General features: G+C 39.6%; 2 protein-coding genes across 2 annotated transcripts in view; both read right to left on the bottom strand.

Moving 5' to 3' along the window:
• Positions 1–1,186: 1,186 nt before the first annotated feature.
• On the bottom strand, positions 1,187–6,032 carry gdf2 (growth differentiation factor 2). Its single transcript, XM_034194175.1, has 2 exons — positions 5,681–6,032; positions 1,187–2,120 (listed from the first exon to the last, which is right to left on the bottom strand). Exons 1-2 carry the CDS (start codon positions 6,030–6,032, stop codon positions 1,201–1,203), a joined length of 1,272 nt encoding a protein of 423 aa, XP_034050066.1. The 3' UTR covers positions 1,187–1,200.
• A 3,836-nt stretch (positions 6,033–9,868) lies between these two features.
• gdf10b (growth differentiation factor 10b) overlaps positions 9,869–21,140 on the bottom strand; it is an 84,071-nt gene continuing 72,799 nt past the window's right edge. Inside the window, exons 2-4 of the mRNA XM_034193514.1 lie at positions 18,322–18,842; positions 12,910–13,811; positions 9,869–11,913 (exon numbers count right to left, since the gene is read on the bottom strand). Coding sequence (XP_034049405.1) covers positions 11,722–11,913; positions 12,910–13,811; positions 18,322–18,842 — 1,615 coding nt within the window. The 3' untranslated portion in view covers positions 9,869–11,721. The remainder of the gene's footprint in view (positions 11,914–12,909; positions 13,812–18,321; positions 18,843–21,140) is intronic.

Genomic DNA, 21,140 nt, shown 5'->3' on the forward strand with positions numbered 1-21,140 from the left:
TGGATCAGTTTGGATATGTCAAAATACTTGAAGAGGTCATGTTGCCTTATGGTGAAGAGGACATGGCCTTGAAATGGGTGTTTCAACAAGACAATGACCCCAAGCACACTAGTAAACCAGCAAAATCTTGGTTCCAAACCAACAAAATTAATGCCTCGCAGATGTGAAGAAATCATGAAAAACTGTGGTTATACAACTAAATACTAGTTTAGTGATTCACAGGATTGCTAAAAAAGCAGTTTGAACATAATAGTTTTGAGTTTGTAGCATCAACAACAGATGCTACTATTATTGTGAACACCCCCTTTTCTACTTTTTTTTACTAATAGCCCAATTTCATAGCCTTAAGAGTGTGCATATCATGAATGCTTGGTCTTGTTGGATTTGTGAGAATCTACTGAATCTACTGGTACCTTGTTTCCCATGTAACAATAAGAAATATACTCAAACCCTGGATTAATCTTTTTAGTCACATAGCACTACTATTATTCTGAACACTACTGTATATTGACAGTTCAGTATTTCTGTGATTCTGCCTTTTTGTGGCGGTAACACGGTGATTTAGTGCTTAGCACTGTTGTCTCACAGCAAGAAGGTTGTGGGACTGCTTCCCGCCCAGTCCTTTCTGTGTGGACTTTGCATGTTCTCCCCATGTTCGTGTGGGTTTGCTCCAGGTGCTCTGGCTTTCCTCCCACTTTCAAAGACATTCAGGTTTGGTGACCTGGGTACTTTAAAGTGTGACTGTTTTTATCTGTCTATATGTGACCCTGCGACAGACTGGCGTCCAGTCCAGGATGTACTCCGCCTCACGCAGTATGACTGCTGGGATAGGCTCCAGCCCCCCGTGACCCTTGATTGGAGTAAGTGGGTACAGGAAATGAATGAATGAATGACTTCTTGTGTTTACAGTGAATTTAAATGCATATTAAAATTACAATAACCCTGAAATTGCACATATAAAATACATGTCCTTCCTTTTACATTTGTCTTAAACTTTGTGTGATGACTGATGACGTATCATTGACATAACAAAGGAATAACTTGGGAATACCATTTGGAAGGTCCTTTCTGTTCGGCCATTGGAGGCTTTGTCTTAGAAGTTGTTATTGTGAACTTCCAAGCTTTAAAATTCTGACTTCCAACACTGAATGAAAAGCAGCATTAAAATGATCACTTTCAGGGAAAAGCAATCATCTCTGACTACCTGCAGCCACATTCTGCCACCTTCATGTCTTCGTATAAGTATCTTATGGTTATGCGACCGTTCTCTTTGTACATGACTGTGATGGGATCCAGTCTGATTGGAACGCAACACGCCATGTTGGTTTGCTTGGGGTTCCTGATGTTCATCAGTGCCTGGATGAGTGCATGTTTGGACGGTGTTGATTCAGCAGTCAGTGGGTAGTAACATTGACCCCGACATTCAAAGGCATCATATTCTGGTGGTGCCACGATCCAGGAGTCCCAGCCAATGTCTCGGAAGTTGACCTTAAGTGAGGTCCGTCGACAGTATTCCCTCTCTGCCCTCCTTTTCTTCCGCTGCGGATTCAGAGCTTTGGGGATCTCCTTTGGCATTTGATATTCTCTGTTCCAGTCTGCGCCCAAGTGTAAGATGCCTTCTTCTTCATGGAGGATCATCTCTTTTATCTCTTTCTTTGTCTCTTTTCTCCTGCTATCCAGATCATTGGAGAAAATGATTAAAGCCGCCGAAGTATTACCGCTAATGGAGATGCTCATATCCAAACAGCCAGCTCCTCCTTTTCCATTTGCATGATTCCCACAGTCCTTCCAAACCACTGCAACATCAAACCCACAAGCACTGTGGCCCACTTTGATCCACCTTTGAATCGCGGCAGTCACATCGAACGTTTCCCACACGCTCTGTGAGGCAGTCACCTCTTTACCAACTAGCAGTTGGGTTGTGGGTTCACACATGTTGTAATCCACTTCATAGACCTTGACAGTGGCCTTGAAAGTACGGGAGATAACCCTTGACCTTACATCCGGAAAGAAGAACAGCTGTAATTCAGCAGTGATGATCTTCTCATGTTTGGGTATGCTGACATTGAACAGGAGTCTGTGTCTTGTCTTTGTACCATTTCTTGCTGACTGAATGGTATCTGTTAAAAATACAAGATAAAAACAATTTACATTAAAACATTACAGAGTTTGAGCCACTATTCAATATGTAACAATTTTCCTGAAAACAAAAATACAAGTATTCTAATCTTTCAAAGCAGAAATTAACATTGAAGTAACGTCGTTCTGTACAATTGCCTATTTAGTCTTCGATCTGCTAGCAAACTTATCACTGCAATTATTTCCATTCTGCCATTATGTTTTTCTTTACCAGTTTTCCTTTGTTACTGACCTGCCTCAAAGTTATTTCCCTATCAAGCTATATTTCCCCATTAGATAAACTATCTGAGCAACCAGTTCATGCAATTGAAAAAGAATCCCAGCTGAAATCTGATTTACAGCTCCAAAAATCTGCTGTTTTATCTGGCAGCATCTACGTTTAAAGATCTATGAACTTTGTCCTTCTGGCTGTAGAACAGCTCTCATAGGGATCTTACAGTTAATGGTAAAACCTACAACTCAAAACAAACTGCTGTTTTCAAGAACACTGTCATTCATACTATATGTAGCTAGCATAGCTTCGCCAATTAGTTGCTATCCTCACAATAGTGGTTGAGTGTTTCCAAATATTTTAACACTATCAAAAAAATGTTGAACAAATTTATGTTGTGCATCCTGCTATTTTTTAAAAATACTATCATTCATAAAATATGTAGCTAGCATAGCACTGCTAACTAGCTATTATCCTCACAATAGTGGTTGATTGTTTCCAAATATTTTAACACTATCAAAAAATGTTGAACAAATTTACGTTGTGCTCCCACTATTTTTTAAGAATACTGTTATTCATGTAATATGTAGCTTGCATAGCATTGCTAATTAGCTGTTATCCTCACAATAGTGGTTGAGTGTTTCGAAATATTTCAGCACTATCAAAAAATGTTGAACAAATTTATGTTGTGCATCGCGCTATTTTTTTTAAGAATACTATCATTCATACAATATGTAGCTAGCATAGCATCGCTAACTAGCTATTATCCACACAATAGTGGTTGATTGTTTCCAAATTTTTTAACACTATGAAAAATGTTGAACAGATGTATGCTGTGCATCTTGCTGTTTTCAAGAATACTGTAATTCATGCAATATGTAGTTAGCATAGCATCACTAATTAGCTGTTATCAAATCAAATCAATTTTATTTATATAGCGCCAAATCACAACAAACAGTTGCCCCAAGGCGCTTTATATTGTAAGGCAAAGCCATACAATAATTACGTAAAAACCCCAACGGTCAAAACGACCCCCTGTGAGCAAGCACTTGGCGACAGTGGGAAGGAAAAACTCCCTTTTAACAGGAAGAAACTTCCAGCAGAACCAGGCTCAGGGAGGGGCAGTCTTCTGCTGGGACTGGTTGGGGCTGAGGGAGAGAACCAGGAAAAAGACATGCTGTGGAGGGGAGCAGAGATCAATCACTAATGATTAAATGCAGAGTGGTGCATACAGAGCAAAAAGAGAAAGAAACACTCAGTGCATCATGGGAACCCACCAGCAGTCTAAGTCTATAGCAGCATAACTAAGGGATGGTTCAGGGTCACTCGATCCAGCCCTAACTATAAGCTTTAGCAAAAAGGAAAGTTTTAAGCCTTATCTTAAAAGTAGAGAGGGTGTCTGTCTCCCTGATCTGAATTGGGAGCTGGTTCCACAGGAGAGGAGCCTGAAAGCTGAAGGCTCTGCCTCCCATTCTACTCTTAAAAACCCTAGGAACTACAAGTAAGCCTGCAGTCTGAGAGCAAAGCGCTCTATTGGGGTGATATGGTACTATGAGGTCCCTAAGATAAGATGGGACCTGATTATTCAAAACCTTATAAGTAAGAAGAAGAATTTTAAATTCTATTCTAGAATTAACAGGAAGCCAATGAAGAGAGGCCAATATGGGTGAGATATGCTCTCTCCTTCTAGTCCCCGTTAGTACTCTAGCTGCAGCATTTTGAATTAACTGAAGGCTTTTCAGGGAACTTTTAGGACAACCTGATAATAATGAATTACAATAGTCCAGCCTAGAGGAAATAAATGCATGAATTAGTTTTTCAGCATCACTCTGAGACAAGACCTTTCTAATTTTAGAGATATTGCGTAAATGCAAAAAAGCAGTCCTACATATTTGTTTAATATGCGCTTTGAATGACATATCCTGATCAAAAATGACTCCAAGATTTCTCACAGTATTACTAGAGGTCAGGGTAATGCCATCCAGAGTAAGGATCTGGTTAGACACCATGTTTCTAAGATTTGTGGGGCCAAGTACAATAACTTCAGTTTTATCTGAGTTTAAAAGCAGGAAATTAGAGGTCATCCATGTCTTTATGTCTGTAAGACAATCCTGCAGTTTAGCTAATTGGTGTGTGTCCTCTGGCTTCATGGATAGATAAAGCTGGGTATCATCTGTGTAACAATGAAAATTTAAGCAATGCCGTCTAATAATACTGCCTAAGGGAAGCATGTATAAAGTGAATAAAATTGGTCCTAGCACAGAACCTTGTGGAACTCCATAATTAATCTTAGTCTTAGAATTTTTGAGAGAAAAGGAAGCTTGGAGATTGGCCTATAATTAGCTAAGATAGCTGGGTCAAGTGATGGCTTTTTAAGTAATGGTTTAATTACTGCCACCTTAAAAGCCTGTGGTACATAGCCAACTAATAAAGATAGATTGATCATATTTAAGATCAAAGCATTAAATAATGGTAGGGCTTCCTTGAGCAGGCTGGTAGGAATGGGGTCTAATAAACATGTTGATGGTTTGGATGAAGTAACTAATGAAAATAACTCAGACAGAACAATCTGAGAGAAAGAGTCTAACCAAATACCGGCATCACTGTAATCCTCACAATAGTAGCTGAGCATTTCCAAATGTTTTAACACTATGAAAAAATATTGAACAAATTTATGATGTGCATAACATGCACGTCAATTAGGTTTGAGGACAAAGACAACAAAACATTGTATCTCAAGGGGTATTCATTAATTGACATAAAGTAGCTTGAATTCAGTTTACATACATTTTGTGAAATTTCAAGTTCCGGATTTTAGAAAATGTTGAAATAATCCACTTTCCAACAGATTGTTTTTTGTGACTTCATGCTATAGTTTTCTTCCCTTTCAAGAACCATCTGCCACCAAACCTCTTTTTTGACCAACTGTAAAAATATGACTGTTGTCAGGTTCTTTTTACTTCTAAATCTGACTCATGGATATTTTTTTATTTTTTAGATCTCTACAGTAAATTGAAGATGACAGTAAATCATCTGGAGCAGCAGTAACATGTCAACAGAAACCAAACTTTCCTTACACGTGTTTTAAACTTTTGTATCTATGATCAGTCAGCAATACTGATAAAGTCAACATGGCTAAGTGTATAACATTATGACCTATATACTGGTAATGTAAGGATGTCCAAAATATGCTTTTAGTTGACATAATCATGAGGAAATGATCACGATCTCCCCAAATGGTTAAGTGTGTATCTTGTACAGCAGGAGTTTGGAACTCTTCCTCCCATCACTTCCACAACAATCACTCATGGCAGATTATATAATGCATACCTTGGACAGCGAAACTTCGTATAACATCTGACTGAGGAACCGCCGAGCTGTCTGAGGCATACTTGTTGTAGAGCTCCATCATGAACTGAGGAGGGTCGATTTTGCTGTGCTTCTGGGGAACATCTGACAGGTTGAGTTTCCTCAGAAAGCCCTCCTTCATGGTTCCCATGAGGCTGTCCAACCATGAATTGGTGTCTTCCTCCTCTAGAAGGTCCTCCTCTGACAGATGCCTGTAAAGTCCATCTGGGTTGTTGCCTTGGACATCATTACTGAGAGGCTTACAAGTAAAGCAGCCTATAGAAACCACTACACTCAAACACATCTGGAAGAAGAATGTTCTGGAGCTCTTCATTTTGAATCAGAGTCTTTCTAAGAAGCTATGCTAGTGTGGACTTTACCTTCTTCCCAGCTTGAAAACAGACTTTGGGATGGTAAGAATTGAAACTGCAGGACCCCCCTGTCAGTATAAGGACCACAGTCCCAAGAGCCTCTCCCATGCTCCCAGAGTAAACAGTGGGACTTATGTTCACCAAAATAGTAGTTTGTCCACGCTTATCACTGCCATTGATGCCTTCTTTTAAGCTTTGTTATCATGAGAGAGCTGGCTGCTAATGAAGACACTGTAAACACTTGTGGGCGATAATGAGGGAGGCCCTGGAAACTGTGGAGTCCAAACAGACATGTCTATAAAATGCCTTTTCCCAGCTTAGGGTGAAAATGTTAAGGCCATTTCAAAAGAAAGTGGAAGCACTCAGTGGAAATACACCCAAAGTATCATAATTACTCAGACAAGTCAGTGCTTTCGCTACTCTTGTCCCAAGCGCACGTCCCGTGTCCGCCGATGACTTTTGTACTAAAGATTTTGATCCTTTTGAAGGTATTAAGGAAAGTTATCTTCCTGATAGCTGGAGATATGGTAGGTATAGAAAAGCAGGCTCATGGTGTTGAGTACAGGCAGAACTAATAAATACTGTCCACAATGACAATGGCTATTATGTTAGCTAACAATGACAGGTAATCTAATTTTATAAAATTTTGCTCTATTAAAATATAAAAAAGATATCCAGCATTGCGTTGATCAGAGGATTACACTCCTTTCACTTAATTTATCTGGCCGGACAAATTATCTGAGCCACTTACATTGCTAAGCTAGCTAACTAGCATGCATCACGCTCTGAACTGTGTGCCAAAAACATTTGCAAGCACATAAAGTATTCTATTCATAATTTTAATGCCCGGCCAAAACCAGAGCAGCTATCTGAGTGGATAAGGAGCTGACCTGCCAATACGTAGACGCGGGTTTGAATCCCACTCATGCTACCTGTCTGTGTCTTTGAGAAAGACACTTATTCTACATTGTCTGAGTCCACCCAGCTGCACATAGTTACTGGCCTATGTTGGGAAAGTAATCAACAATGGACTGGCGTCCCGTCCGAGTGGAGTTGTAAACTCTCCAATGCTACAGATACCAGAGGTAAGCATCAGCACCAACGGGCCTCAGGGTCTACAGAGGACTTTCTTCTACAAACAAGGATCAATCAATACTGGACAACCTGCTCTACCATTGAAGCTGTATACTCCCAAATGAAATGTGATGTTTTCTTATCTAGTTATGTCCGCCAGTTCCACAAAAGTTGGTTGTGTAAATGGGAAAAGTAAACTGGAACAGTTTTGCCACAGTTACTTTGAAAAAGTAATCTGATTACTGATTACTCCTCGAAAAAGTGACTTAGTTACTTTATTATGTAATTTTAGAGGTACCCAAGTTAGATTACTCATTACTTTATTAGTTATATTCAGCAGCTGCCGACAACTGCTGAATATAACTAATAAAGTATCTTAAGTGTGGCAACATATTGTTACAATTAATTGCACGTTAGGTTTTGTGGGACTGGTTGACCTAAATACATTAAGTAAATTCATTTTTATAGTGTAGTTGTGACTTAAAAATCTAACATAAATTCAGTGAAATGGCCCATTGGGTCATTGCACTAGTATTTCTATACTACTTTAAAATTTCCATTTTTTAGTTTTTTTTTTTTTTTTTTGTAACCCCCCCAACTGGCTGGGCAGGCGGGCGGACATTGGGTGGCATCAACAATTGGTTTTCCTTTCCGGATGTGATTGGTCTGGAATGGAGAGACCTACCCTCACCAAATTTATGGAAAAGGTGCATCGGGTCAAGACCTTGGTCAAGTAAAAAAAAAAAGGATGACCTTGATGTTGAAGTCAAGGGCAGAGGCCAAACTTTCAGATTTGATCATTAGCGTGATTGCTGTGGAATCAAGAGGCATACAGTCACAAAGCTTGCAGGAAAGGTGTATCAGGTCAAGACCTTGGTCAACTTTGAAAATGGATGGTCTTGATGAACAAAAGGTCTTGCTAACACCACAGGAATTCTGCCACTTAGGGATTTGACTGCTGTGGAGGCTGATGAGTAGCACGGGCGGCCGCCAGTATTTCTTATTATTTTTTGTAAAATGCCAACACATTTTTATTTCCACAAAGGAAGAACTTTGTTTTTCTCTGCATCAGTCTGTTGTAAGATTGCATGAAGAAATCCAAGTTTTCCCAAACCTTGGGAAAAAAAAAAGATTGGATCTATTTTGAAATATGTACAATTTAATCACAAAAAGGCATAAAACTGGAATTTCTTTTTTGAAATCTTCACAAGAAAAAGAAGTGTATTCTATATGCTCCAGTAAGTGCTCTTCTAGTCACCTGTCATTCAGTTAGGTTTGATTCATTTTAGAAATGATACAGTATTTTTATAATGCAAACTCATCACCTCTCATGAAAACGTGACCACCTTAAAGACAAACGTGGTGACAGCTGACAGGCTTCAAAACACTGATTATTTACCACCATCACCAAGAATAACAGCAATAACCTGGAAGTGTTCCTATGCACTAGGTCCTAGATGGATGATGGGTAGCTGGTGTCTGCCCTATGATCCCGTAGGGGATTTGAGCCAATGTGCTTGGGGACATTGGCCTGAATCTGGCCTCTCTTGTAATTTCTGTCTTTCACACATGCAGTTACTCAGTACTTGGCTCATGCCGGGTTTCATAAAAACACTTTCATTGTGGTTCTGTCATGCTTCTCATGGAGTCAACCTCTGATGAATGAATTTGAAAAAAAAACAAAAAACCATGATGACATGGATACAAGAAATGAGAGAGGAAAACAAACACAGCAGGGATAACTGGAATGAGACACATCCGGTTATTTCTGGCCAAATTTGTGGCTGCAGAAATAATAGTGAAAGCATGTTCAGTTTTATTGGTTTCATTCTTGCCACAATGTAAAAGCCTCTAGAGGAGCGTTTAGGCCATTATCGAATCTTTCCACAGAAACCAAATCAACTCAGTGAAAAATGTGGAAAACAGTGGGGGAGCAGTAGAACATGATTCAGGATCTGCATCCAAGTCAAAACTGAATCAACTCTTCCTTGACATAAAGTCTAGCTCTCAGCCAACATTCACAGAAATATAATTAGCTATTAATGTATTAAATAATAATAATGATAATAATGATAAGAAGCAAGCGACTTACACATATACATTGGTTGTGGATGATCAAAATATCTCCATGTAACATAATTTTTGGATGTATTTCAATTAGGTACATTGAAATGTACCTAATTAAGCTGGGAATTCCAGCTGGTTATATTATTTTTTTTATTATTTGGAGGTCCAAAAAGATTCACTCAAAAAGTTTGTGGCCATCAGATAGACATTGTTACTGTCACCAACCGGCAGATGAGGGCAGTTAAAGTTCTGAACAGGACAGTTGAAACCCTTTTATTCCGTCACTGTGGCCAGTTCAAGGCTGCCCGTGCACCAATGGTCACAAATATCTGCAGTTGCATCAGATCGAGCATCCGGTGTAGTAGAACTTCTGCCCAATCCACTTGTGGATCTGCTGTGGCCACCCTGGGAAAAACATAGGAGGAGGCAAAAGAAAACCATTCTGACTTTGTGGCATCACAATGAGATAAAACGGAAACCCTGTCTTACTATGTTAAAGAAGAAAAAGATAAAAAGAAATATTTGAACCTGCCGGGGGTGAGCCAAGCCGTCATCATCATTACCGAGAACCAGTTTAGGAGTTACAACATCTGAAAAACAATCTCTTTCTGGGGTCACTGCTCAGGTATTTCTAGTCAAGCAATTTATGTCAAATGTACCCATTTGTTATATTTACAATTTGATTTATTTTCCACAGCAAGCATACATTATATAACTGTTCAGTCTTATCGGTAGAAAGATGGATATATACAGTACATCCTCTTTTAGTTACTATGGAAATATACTCTAATTATTGTATATAATACAACAAACTGTACATGTCAGTAACAGCTATACAGTATTTATGGATGACGGGAAAGTAATCAACAGGCACAGGACTGAAGAGAACTTAGTATTGTGAAAGCCTATCAACTTTCCCATCATGCACAGCAGGTGGCAGCACCACACAGGGTTTCCTGTTGCAGAAACAAAACGTTTCTGAATATTAGTCCAAATGTACTCGTTATATACAAGATATAAACATGGATAGTGAAATAAAGATGAACCTTTTTTTTTTTTGCCTGTCATGCAAAAATAACACTTCTAATACATAAAAATACCATTTAGTTTCCATTAGTGCCCACAGTATTTGCATGTAAAGGGTTAATTATCTCTAAAAGTATATTAATTTGATGCAAATCAGGATCAGTGCCCCAAACCATCCTGAATCTGAGTCCATTTATTAGATTGTCCAAATTACAATCTGAAAACCAGATCATCTACGCAAACACAAAAACCACCATAAAAGGCCTAAACAATTATTTTATATATTCCAGCAAAGGCTTTAGTAAAGAGAGATTTTAATACATAGTCTGGGACAAATTCACGTCCGAATCCAGTAATAACCAGAACAGTTTGGGGTCCATCTAATTCTCAAACAAGTAAAAATGCTCAATATGATTAAATAGGAATGTTGCATCAAATCTTCAAGTTCCTTCAGCGGGGCTGGAAACTCTTCTAATAGTTTGGCCGTCGAGGTTAATGGAGTGGTTCCTTGATGTCGCATTGATGTACTATGTGCAGTTTTTAACCAAATGATTTAAAAATAACATCCTTTAAATAGGCAGGATTATATCACAAATGTACAAGTAATTATTTCCAATTATTTCTGAGGTAGTTTTGCTTGTAGATTTTATTGTATTCGGGGTTGAGGCACCAATACACATTTGATGAAAGCTACTTCAGTTTTGTTCATGATTTCCATCCATTAAATAAGTGTGTCTGCTTGAGGTTTCTTCCTCAGAGGGAGATTTTCCTTACCACTGTTGCTCTGAGGGTTAGTAAGGTTGGACCTTACTTGTGTGAAGCATCTTGACGCAACTCTGTTATGATTTGGCGCTATATAAATGAAAATAAATTGAAAAATTGAAATAGAAAAAACTGAAATTGAAAATTGAAACTGAAATTGTGGCCCCAACTTGAACAAAGTACATCTATGCAATATGATTGAATTTAATTCAGATGGGGCTACAAATATTTATTGAATGGAAATCATGAATAAAATTGAACTGAACTCATCCAATGAGGTTTTTTGTTTTTGGATTTTTTTGGGGGGTGCATCATTTAAAAAAAAACAAACAAAACAAATAAAAATGTAAAAAGATTGTAGAAATCTGAAAAACTAACAATGAAATTAAAGAATTTTTTGTTGAAAGAAAAGTTTCACTTTTGTGGACAGTATTCATGCCAATTTATCACAAAAATAGATGGTTATTTTTGGAGGAGTTGTGGAAATAACAGATAAAGACTTGGCAGTAGGTCCATTATGTCAGAGTTAATGACCAGTCCAATAAATCAGAGAAGAGCGCTCAACACCCCGTAGGTGTTATTGGGTGTCCTCGCTGAGCGGCAATACTCATACCATTCTTCTTCAATTTGAAAAAAATCTCTCTCTACGTTTTGTCCACACTTAATCCATCCTCTCTGTGTCTCATCTCTGTAGATCCCAGGTGTGGCTAGTCCTCCCCGGCCCTACCGACAGGCACATGTATCCACAGACATCCCCGGGTAAACTTTGAGCACCATGTTCCTGTTTGGATCGAGGAAAAGCACACTGAGCGGACTCATCTTTTCCGGAACACAGCACGGTTCAGGAACACCCGGAACGATTCCTACGGCTCTGACGATGCTCTGGATGGTGGCGTGATTGGACGGATGTACCATCTAAAGAAGTGAGTAAAAAAGAGGTATTATTATTATTATTATTATTACAAGGATCAGAAAAGAATAATTCTGAAAATGTGCCAAAATCATATAAAATAAGTGTTCATATATTTAAAAAAGACAAAACAGAAAAATCTAATGCTTTACTTTTACTGTAATATCTCTACTACCAGTGTAGCTACAGATTTGACTGAAACCACATATTGATCAGTAAAATATTTGCAATCAATTCAAAGTGATTGAAAGTATTGTGATCGATAAGTGATTTTAGAATGAAGAAGAATCATATAGTATATAATAAAAACAAACAAACATCTTATTGGACTGTGTGTGGTCCCTTAACCCCTTAACGCCTATTGTTGCATATATGCTACAATATTTGACTCAGATATGCAACATACCAAACTGACCAGTATGCCTGTTGTCGCAAATTTGCAACATACCATTATTATTATTATAACATTATAACATAAATTATTACCAAAATACCAGAATTACTATTTATTTGTTGTGCAAAAGTGTAATTAATAATCTCAACATTATTTACCATCTACTTAAAGGCAAAAACACACACAAAACATTTTTTATATACAGCTATATAAATTCAGGCGTTAAGGGGTTAAAGCTCACTGCGTGCTTTGTTAACAATAAGTATTCATTCATTCATCCATTTGCTGCCTCTTATCCAGGTCCAGGTTGCGGTGGGATCAGACTAAGCAGCTCATCCCACACTTCCCTATCCTTGGCCAAGTCCGTTAACTCTAAAAAAAAAAAAAACCCTGTTATGATGGACAAACATGTTGCCCGGTTTATTGCAGTGCAACTGTATTTTGAGGATGTATGTATGTATGTTTTTATGTGTGATCCGCACAGGAGTCCATACAGGATGCCCCGTCTGGGGAATTATGTTAAGAAAAAATTATTGCCTTTATTTTCAACTGGAATGGGGATTCATGTAAAATTAACAGCTAAAAGTTAGCAGGCTTTCTGACTTACTTTTGGAATGGGGAACCCACAGGTACCAGCGCAGTAGTAGGCATCAAATGCTTTTGGTGCCAAAACCCACTCGCTCCAGCCAATATCAGCAAAGTCCACCCTGAGGTAACGCCTGGAGCAGACCCTGGGCTCGCTCCACTGTCTCCTCCTGGCCTTCTTCATTGTCCTTTCATCAAAGCTCAGCACTTGGGGCCTGTTCAGCCCTTCATTCCCTTCTTGGCCTTGTTTTTGCCTCGGCTTAGCCACCGCTTTGGCTTTTGCTGGGAAATACGTGCTCTGCCACAGTTCGTGGTTCTTTAGGGTGTTGAAATGGACCTGTGGAATGTCGTTGGTGTGGATTTGGTGAGGAAGCTCCCTTCTTATCCTTGAAGCTGAGGAGGTTATGTCGTCTCCTAGAGGGAAGGGCCCATAGCGCTGGAGAGAAACCCCCACGCTGTTGGGTTCATCTATGGCTCGGTCATCAGCATATACCAGGATATACGGCAGGTTGGCTGATGAGAGCCGCTCTTGCACTTGAGGATTCTTTTGTTGCATCCAATCTGCACTGAATCCCACATCAAATTCCACTGTGACCACAAGCTCGCTGAGGTCCCGGGCATGTTTCAGTACTGCTGTGACGCCCTTTGTTTGCCAAGATCCTCGTTTTAAAGGAGTCAGAGTTACGTTTCCCAGCGGTGTTGTGAAACCTGGATTTGTGGATGTTCCATGGAAGATAAGATGTGCCGGAGGCGATTGGGGAGGCTGGAGGCTGCTGGAAGGGTGGCGAGGTCTTCGGAAACGCCACGGTTGCTGGTGGTGACGGGGCCGCTGGTAGAGAAAGTGAAAAGAAGCGAAGACGATGAGCTCTGATTGTTGGATGGAGGACAGATTGAACTGGAACAAGTCTTTTCCCTGTGACACTTCTGGGGAATTTTAAAAAGAAGAAGAATGAGAAGGTTTAGAAGAAAATGAAGTTATAACTTCACAGTTGAAACTCTGATGTTGTTGTGTATAAACAGAGAGGTTGGTCACATGACAAGCCGATATTTGTAAATGGTAAATGGACTGCATTTATATAGCGTTTCTCCATCTGCATCTGACGCTCAAAGCGCTTTAATTATGCCTCACATTTACCCCGATGTGGGGGTGCTGCCATACAAGGCACTCGCTACACACCAGGAGCAATAGGGGATTAAAGACCTTGCCCAAGGGTCCTAGTGATTTTTCAGTCAGGCTGGGATTTGAACTGAGGATCTTCTGGTCTCAAGCCCAACACCTTAACCACTAGACCATCACCTCCCCACTATTTTGTTTCTTGTTGGATGCTATTGACATTACTGAGGTCATGTTTTAATGTTACTTGAATCAAAATCGAATTCTTCAGTACCTTCATTGCTTCACTATACCATTTTACCCCTCAGCCCCAACCAACTGCAGGGTATTGTCATCACGCGTGGTGTCCGCCTGTCCGTATCTGTCCATAACTGAAGAACTGCTGCAGGTATTGATCTGAAATTCGTATGATGTATATGGGACGGGTAGAGTATGACACCTATTGAAATTCAGACCCATCATTCAACCAGCCATTTCCAGATGGTAACTAAAAAAACTGCTGGAGGAACTGGTCTGGAATTTCTGTAGAAGGTCTTTGGTGGATAGGGGAAGACATCTAGTGACCACCAGGGCCATCGTTCCACCATCAAGATTGAATTTTATATTACATTCATTAACTCAGAAACACCATCATCGATCAATAGCACTTTTTCTGTGGATGTTCAGGCTCCGTACCAACATGCACCTGTTGGTTTTGGCCGTGCTTTTAACTGTTCCAATACAGACATCTCACACCTTCAACTAAAGGAGGGGCTGAGGGGTACTGCTCACACCCGCGAGGGTATTTTCTTAAACATGTTTGGTATTTTTATACATTGCGGTCATATTTATCAAAACTATATTTTCAAGTATTGTTCAGTTTTTGTTCATGCCAATAAACAAGATTAATTTCAAGCTGCATTATGTCATGTTATCTTGGTGAGGATTCATTCAAACGACCCAAAGCAAATATTGTTGGAAAATCTTATTTTATGGGGTGAAAATGAATACAGGTCGATATTTTGGCATATCAAATTTTAGAATGATCAAATATCAAAATTGCTATTGGTCTTAAAACTCCTGTGTCAGTCGGGCTCTGGCAGAAAGCGTTTGAGGCATGCCACCCCATTGTAGGTTTTTAACTTAATACAGCTTCATCAAAGTAAGTTTATTAACAGAAGGATCATTTTTACTTCTACAGGACACTTTAGGAAAAATAACATTATTGTTTCAAAGTGTTGCTGGGAGGTAAAAACCAACCATTAACACTATCGTTCTACTCCATCGTCAGCCTCATGAGTATCTTTCTGTGAGTTGAAAAGCCAGTTTATCCATCTTTTGTGGAACAGAGAAACAAAATCCTTCATTTCATCTTCAGCTTTTTTCTACTTTGCCTAATGGCTTTGGAAAAACGATTTATAAAGTGAAGAAAGGAACACGTTTAGGGCTCCAATTAGGTGAGAACATGAGAACCTTCAGCATTGAGGTATTAGTTTTCCACTCGTGTGACGTGCTGGACGTTTCAACCATACAGATGTTTTGTTAAACAGATGCTCTGTCCAGAGAAGGAAAGCCCTGAAGGAGAATCTTACTCTGAAACCAACCGTAAAGATGACCGAGGAGATTGAGTTACTGCAGAGAACTGTGTGCTCCCTTTTGCATCTTTGTCTGACGCGTCTGACTGACACGAATAAAAGCATCCACTCAACCTATATCGGACTGACATAAGCAACAGCCTGGAAAATATTAAGTGCAGCATGGTTAAGTGGCCGCCTCACGCATGACCAAAACTTCATCCTAGATCCCTGTCCTCTTGAAGCTCAACTTCGTCCCCCACACTTCCACCACAGCCTGAAAGACAAACACGGGATCAGACCAGTAGGTCTGCAACATATGGAAATGCTTACAGGAGAAGGAGCCCGGCTGAGGTGCTTTGCTGCCAGTGTCTGGGTGTGATAATAGGCTCTTGTCTAACATTGAGACTCTAGCAGCTACTGGGAAACTAATAGTGCTTAAGAGTTAAGTCTCCCGGTTCACTAAATCACAGCGCTGACGGAGCATGGAGGTGAAGACGTCCGGCTCAGAGCGGCGTGAGTGACAAAACACCTGCACGCAGGATGCTAAAGATTACCCAGTGATGAAGGGCTAATGGAGCCAAAATGATAAATTCTTTAACAGTTATTCCTATTATATGTCCACTAACAGATCTGTTCGTCTGTCTTGAGGCAGCAGACTTCAAGATGTGGTGGATGGGTTTCCTCTGCTTTTACCACTTTCTTTATCTTTGTTGCCTTATGCCATCATAAGGCAGAATTCTTCACAGCCCTTCTTTGTTCAATGGCAGAGTCAAAAAAGGTTGGTGGTTATTACCCCTGGTGGAGTAACACAGTCTCCAAGTGCTGTTCTACTTAAATCTTTAAAGTAAGTCCCTTCAGCTTCTCCCTTGTTTTCACTTGGGGGTCGCCACAGTAGATCAAAGGCGGATCTGCATGTTGATTTGGCACAGATTTTGCACCGGATGCCCTTCCTGACGCAACTCTCCATTACATGGAGAAAGGTGGCAGGGGTGGAGTTTGAACCGGGAACCTTCCTTTGAACCGGGAACCTTCTGCACTGAAACAACACTGAGGCGCACTAACCACTTGGCCACCACGCCCGTGTATCTTTTAATGATCTTAATCTGGCTTCTCAAACATGACAATTTGGACTATTTATTCTGTGTTATATCAATGCAAATACAATATATTATGATTTTTGTGGCCAGTGCAAGCCAGTTTTAGAGATTACCTCAAGTTCTGGGAAGGGCAACAGAAGTACAGTGATGGCAAAATCTGGCCATATGAATTACCCAGAAACTGGTAATTGCAATTAATTGAGAAAAAAAAAATGATATTTTGGATCAACTTTAAAAAATTGATGTAATTTGTTACAGCTAATTTTTTTTAGTTTCTCACAATGTATATTTATGATTTTTTAAAGTGATTCCAGCAGATTTAAACTGGAAACCACAATTTTCCATTAGACCAATGTAAAGAAGTACTTTGAATGAAGTGCACTGTGTTTCACTTTTTTCAGTGTGATTAATCTGATATAATTAAATGACAGATTGACCAATTTTGGAATCGTAGCTCCAGTAAACATACCAGGTCTGGTATTTTGGGAAGGTATTAAATGCATTTTCAAGGTTGGCTTGTTTTCTTCTTTGGTTTGTTGGTTGGTTTATTTGTCTATTTTCTGGCAGGTATACTCAAAAAATTTCAGTTGATCTACAGGAACTTGAACACTTTGATAAATTTCCCCATTGTGGGACTAATAAAGGACTAATAAAGGATTATGTTAACAGAATTATCTTAAGTGTGATCTGCATACATATTCTGACTTTCTGTCACATATCAAAAACGAATTTTTCAACAATTCATTCAGTTTATCAAGAAGTATTCCTGTGATCTATGAAGAAAGTTCCACAACAGTCCTACAAACCTCATGAAAATTAACTGAAATGATGTGTTGATGAATCTGTTCCAGTGGCTGAGTTGGTTTATGAAGCAGCTTCCTTATAAGAAACAGTTGTACAACAACACAATAAATGTTATTAATCAGAGGTCAGACTTCCAGGCTTGTTTTGGGGTTGGGTGAAGTCAGTGTGCGCTCTCCTGGTACGTTTCTAGTTCTTTATCTTTCAAAGCAGATTTAATCTTAAGTATAATGTCACGTGTCAAAAAGGGCTGGTCACGTCAAGTGAAATTATCTGCCCATACTTCATATTTATAAGTCTGACTCCTGCACAGTCATTTATACAGTGTTAAATTAACACTGCCAGTGCGTGCCTTCAAAATAGGATCAAATCAACGCTTTCGCACATTATAACTCCATAAGTGTTGATCATCTAACAGAATTGATTAACACTATGATCGGGTTAATATACATTGCAGTGGTAACTAAACACCGCAAAATTTACCTGTATAAATTATACTAAAATGTAATTTAAAGGGTAAATACAAAATATAATGTCTATTCTCCTTTTATTATTTTAAATGCTTATAAAATACGCATTGATGCATAAAATCCATATTTGTTGTTATTCTAGTTATCACTGAATGAATGATTATATCTTGAGTATTATATTTTGTATCATTACTAAAACATAAAATACACTGGAAATTGATTTATCCATGTCGATTCAAACAAGTAATTATATAAAAGACCATGAATATTTGAAACCGTGTCTTAAATAAATCAGTGAAAAGGGAAACGAATTTGTTATTGTTGTTTGTTGGACAAACAGCAGGTTTTTTTTTTTTTTGGTTTTTTTTTTTTGAGTGGGTTGTTGGTCTCACTTACTGTGGACAGCTTTAAAGCTTCTGACGGTGTTCACGTCCCTCTGGCTTTGCGGCTGTTTGCTGAACTTCTCGTACACTTTGAACATGCTGACGGACACCATGTCCCGGTTTGCGCTTTTGTGCGTAAAGACGCGCCGGTCCGCAGGCTGCGGCGCGTCGCTACTCCGCTGACGCACGGCTTCAGTAAAATCCTCAGACACGACTTTCTCCCAGTGGGACTCCAGAATTATCAGAAAATGCAAAATGTGCAAAAACCGTTTCATGGCTGATGTTCTGGGAAACGATTCCACTTTTGCGCAAAAATAACCAAAGAATGCCAAACCAGACTCCACGACCGTATCCAGGTAATCCGTTGTCAGACCCACACTCCAACGCTTCACGGTCCACAGCTGTCTGTACAGTGGAGGGAGGCCCGACACACACGCAAGCTGGATGACACACGGTGACGCACAAGGAGCGCGCAGCCAACGGGAGCCATGGAGCGACTTAACGCAAACTGAACACCAGAAAAAGTTCAGTCGGCTTTAAACATTTACTCTAACTGCAGCAACAGTTAACTCTAGGCTGTGTTCAGCGTCACCACTATCAGTCTGTGATGTTTAAATAAACTTCATCATGAAAAAATATATACATCAGGTACAGCACACAAACCCATGTTGATGAAGACTGTCATCCATTCAGCTAGAAGACGTCTAGATGTTTATTCCAAAGACACCATTTAAAAAAATATAAATAAATGAAATAAAATGACACCAATCAGCATTTTATAATGCTGTCATTTAATTATTTGCCAGGAATATGATGGACACTTCAGACATCCATTCAGGGGAACACAGCCAGTCACCCTGTTGGAGGTGATTTCATCTTAACTCCACAGGACAAAATGAGAAAAAGCTCTTATTGTTGACTTGATGGACGCGGTTTGCGTATCATTGGAGTCATTCTCAGTCTGATGGCTATAACTAAGATACTCAGATAAGTTTTCATAAAACTGAAGACATCACTTGCCAGATGTATGTCTTACAAACAAGAAGTCCAAATACTTTTGTCTAAATGTCTCAATACTCCGAACCACTGGACCATAAAATTCCCCTTCAGTATGTGATTTATTTATTTATTTAATCTGCACCACCACTTTCTCTGACTGGGTTTTTGATGGAGCACAATGACTTACCTGTAAGAGCGAGAGCTGAGCTAAAGTCATGTAGGGTCAGACTGCTATTAAAATACCTCCTACCAGTCCTGAGGGGGATCACAAGGGAGTCTTTGACACCAACGTGTCTTGCAAATGGAGATAATGGACTCTGCTGGAACGCTGATGTGTTTAAAGGTTCTGCTGCTTCAACAAAGATAGAATTAGATAACATCTGTCTCCACACAGGCAGTAATCAAACACCGTTATCACTCTGTAGATGTGTAATTGGCTTTAATAGCCTGAGGAAAACACGTCGCGCCCTTGTGACTTTTTCTTTGATGATTTCATCAATTTCTTTGATTGACATGAAAATGTTGTGCAAGGTGGGGTTCTGTCCTCATCCCAGACAAGCTATGTCTCCCAGTTCCTGTGATATACAACATGTGACCCTGCAGTAAAGGAAAAAAGGGGTCCAAAACCTTATTAATATCTACATCCTCGTGTATGACACGATACAGACCGACTGATCTGTCTGGATCTGGAGGAAAAAAAAACATGTTTCCATTGGTATCACAGCAGTTAGCTGGAACACAACTTCAGTGGAATCAGTGGATTGCAGCACTTGAGAGGCTGAGTGAAGAACGAGGAATGAGAATGTCTGGGTTTATGACTGTCCTGCCCTTACCAAAAAGTAGTATATGCAAATATGTTTCAAGTATACTTCTAGTTTACTTTTTATATACTTATCAGTACTATTTTTTGGTAAGGGTGGACTTAGACTAAGGTCTAGGCTTTCACTTTCTTCTTGCACTTGGCCATCAGAAGTGTATCACTGTGCTGTGAAAGTGTTGAACTTATAGAGAGATTCACTTATCTCAGTCAGCAGAGATGTTTATGTCTCTGGGTCCTCATCCTTTGAGATCAGGAGAACCCTTGGAAGAGCTCATGGAGTAATGAGTTCACTGGACAGAGATGTTTGCCAATGCTAATATATTTGCAGAAGAATGAAGGTCCTTTAGGGTCCTGGTACTTTCTGTATTATTATATGGTTGTGAGACTTTGGTACTAACTGGTAACCTAAGGTGACACTGGATGTCTTTGGTACTAGATAGCGCGCCAACAATAAAGAGTTTTAATTTTGGACAGAATTGATCAAATACTAAGACCACACAGAATGATATATTGTAGTACCATCCATCCATCCATCCATCCATCCATCCATCCATCCATCCATCCATCCATCCATCCATCCATCCATCCATCCATCCATCCATCCATCCGTTTTCTATACCTGCCTATTCCAGTTAAGGGTCACGAGGAGCTGCAGTCTATCCCAGCAGTTATTGGGCGAGAGGCGAGGTAAACCCTGGCCAGGCCATCAGTCTATCGCAGGGCTGACAGATGCAGACAAACAAACTCATTCACATTTATGGTAAATTTAGAGTCCCCAAGTCACCTAAACTGCATGTCTTTGGAGGTGGGAGGAACCCACACAAACATGGAGAGAACATGCAAACTCCACACACAAAGCACCAAAACCTGGGACCTTTTTGCAAGAGTGCTGCCTGAATCAACTCGATCAAAAAGAACAACATGTAAGTTGTTCTTACCAAAGCTTACAAAATAGTTGGTTCCTTTGTGTTTGATAACAATCTTCTCCTGTGATGTCTTGTCCTTCTTAAGTC

Source organism: Thalassophryne amazonica, chromosome 18, assembly GCF_902500255.1.
Source record: "Thalassophryne amazonica chromosome 18, fThaAma1.1, whole genome shotgun sequence".
Classification (NCBI taxonomy): domain Eukaryota; kingdom Metazoa; phylum Chordata; class Actinopteri; order Batrachoidiformes; family Batrachoididae; genus Thalassophryne; species Thalassophryne amazonica.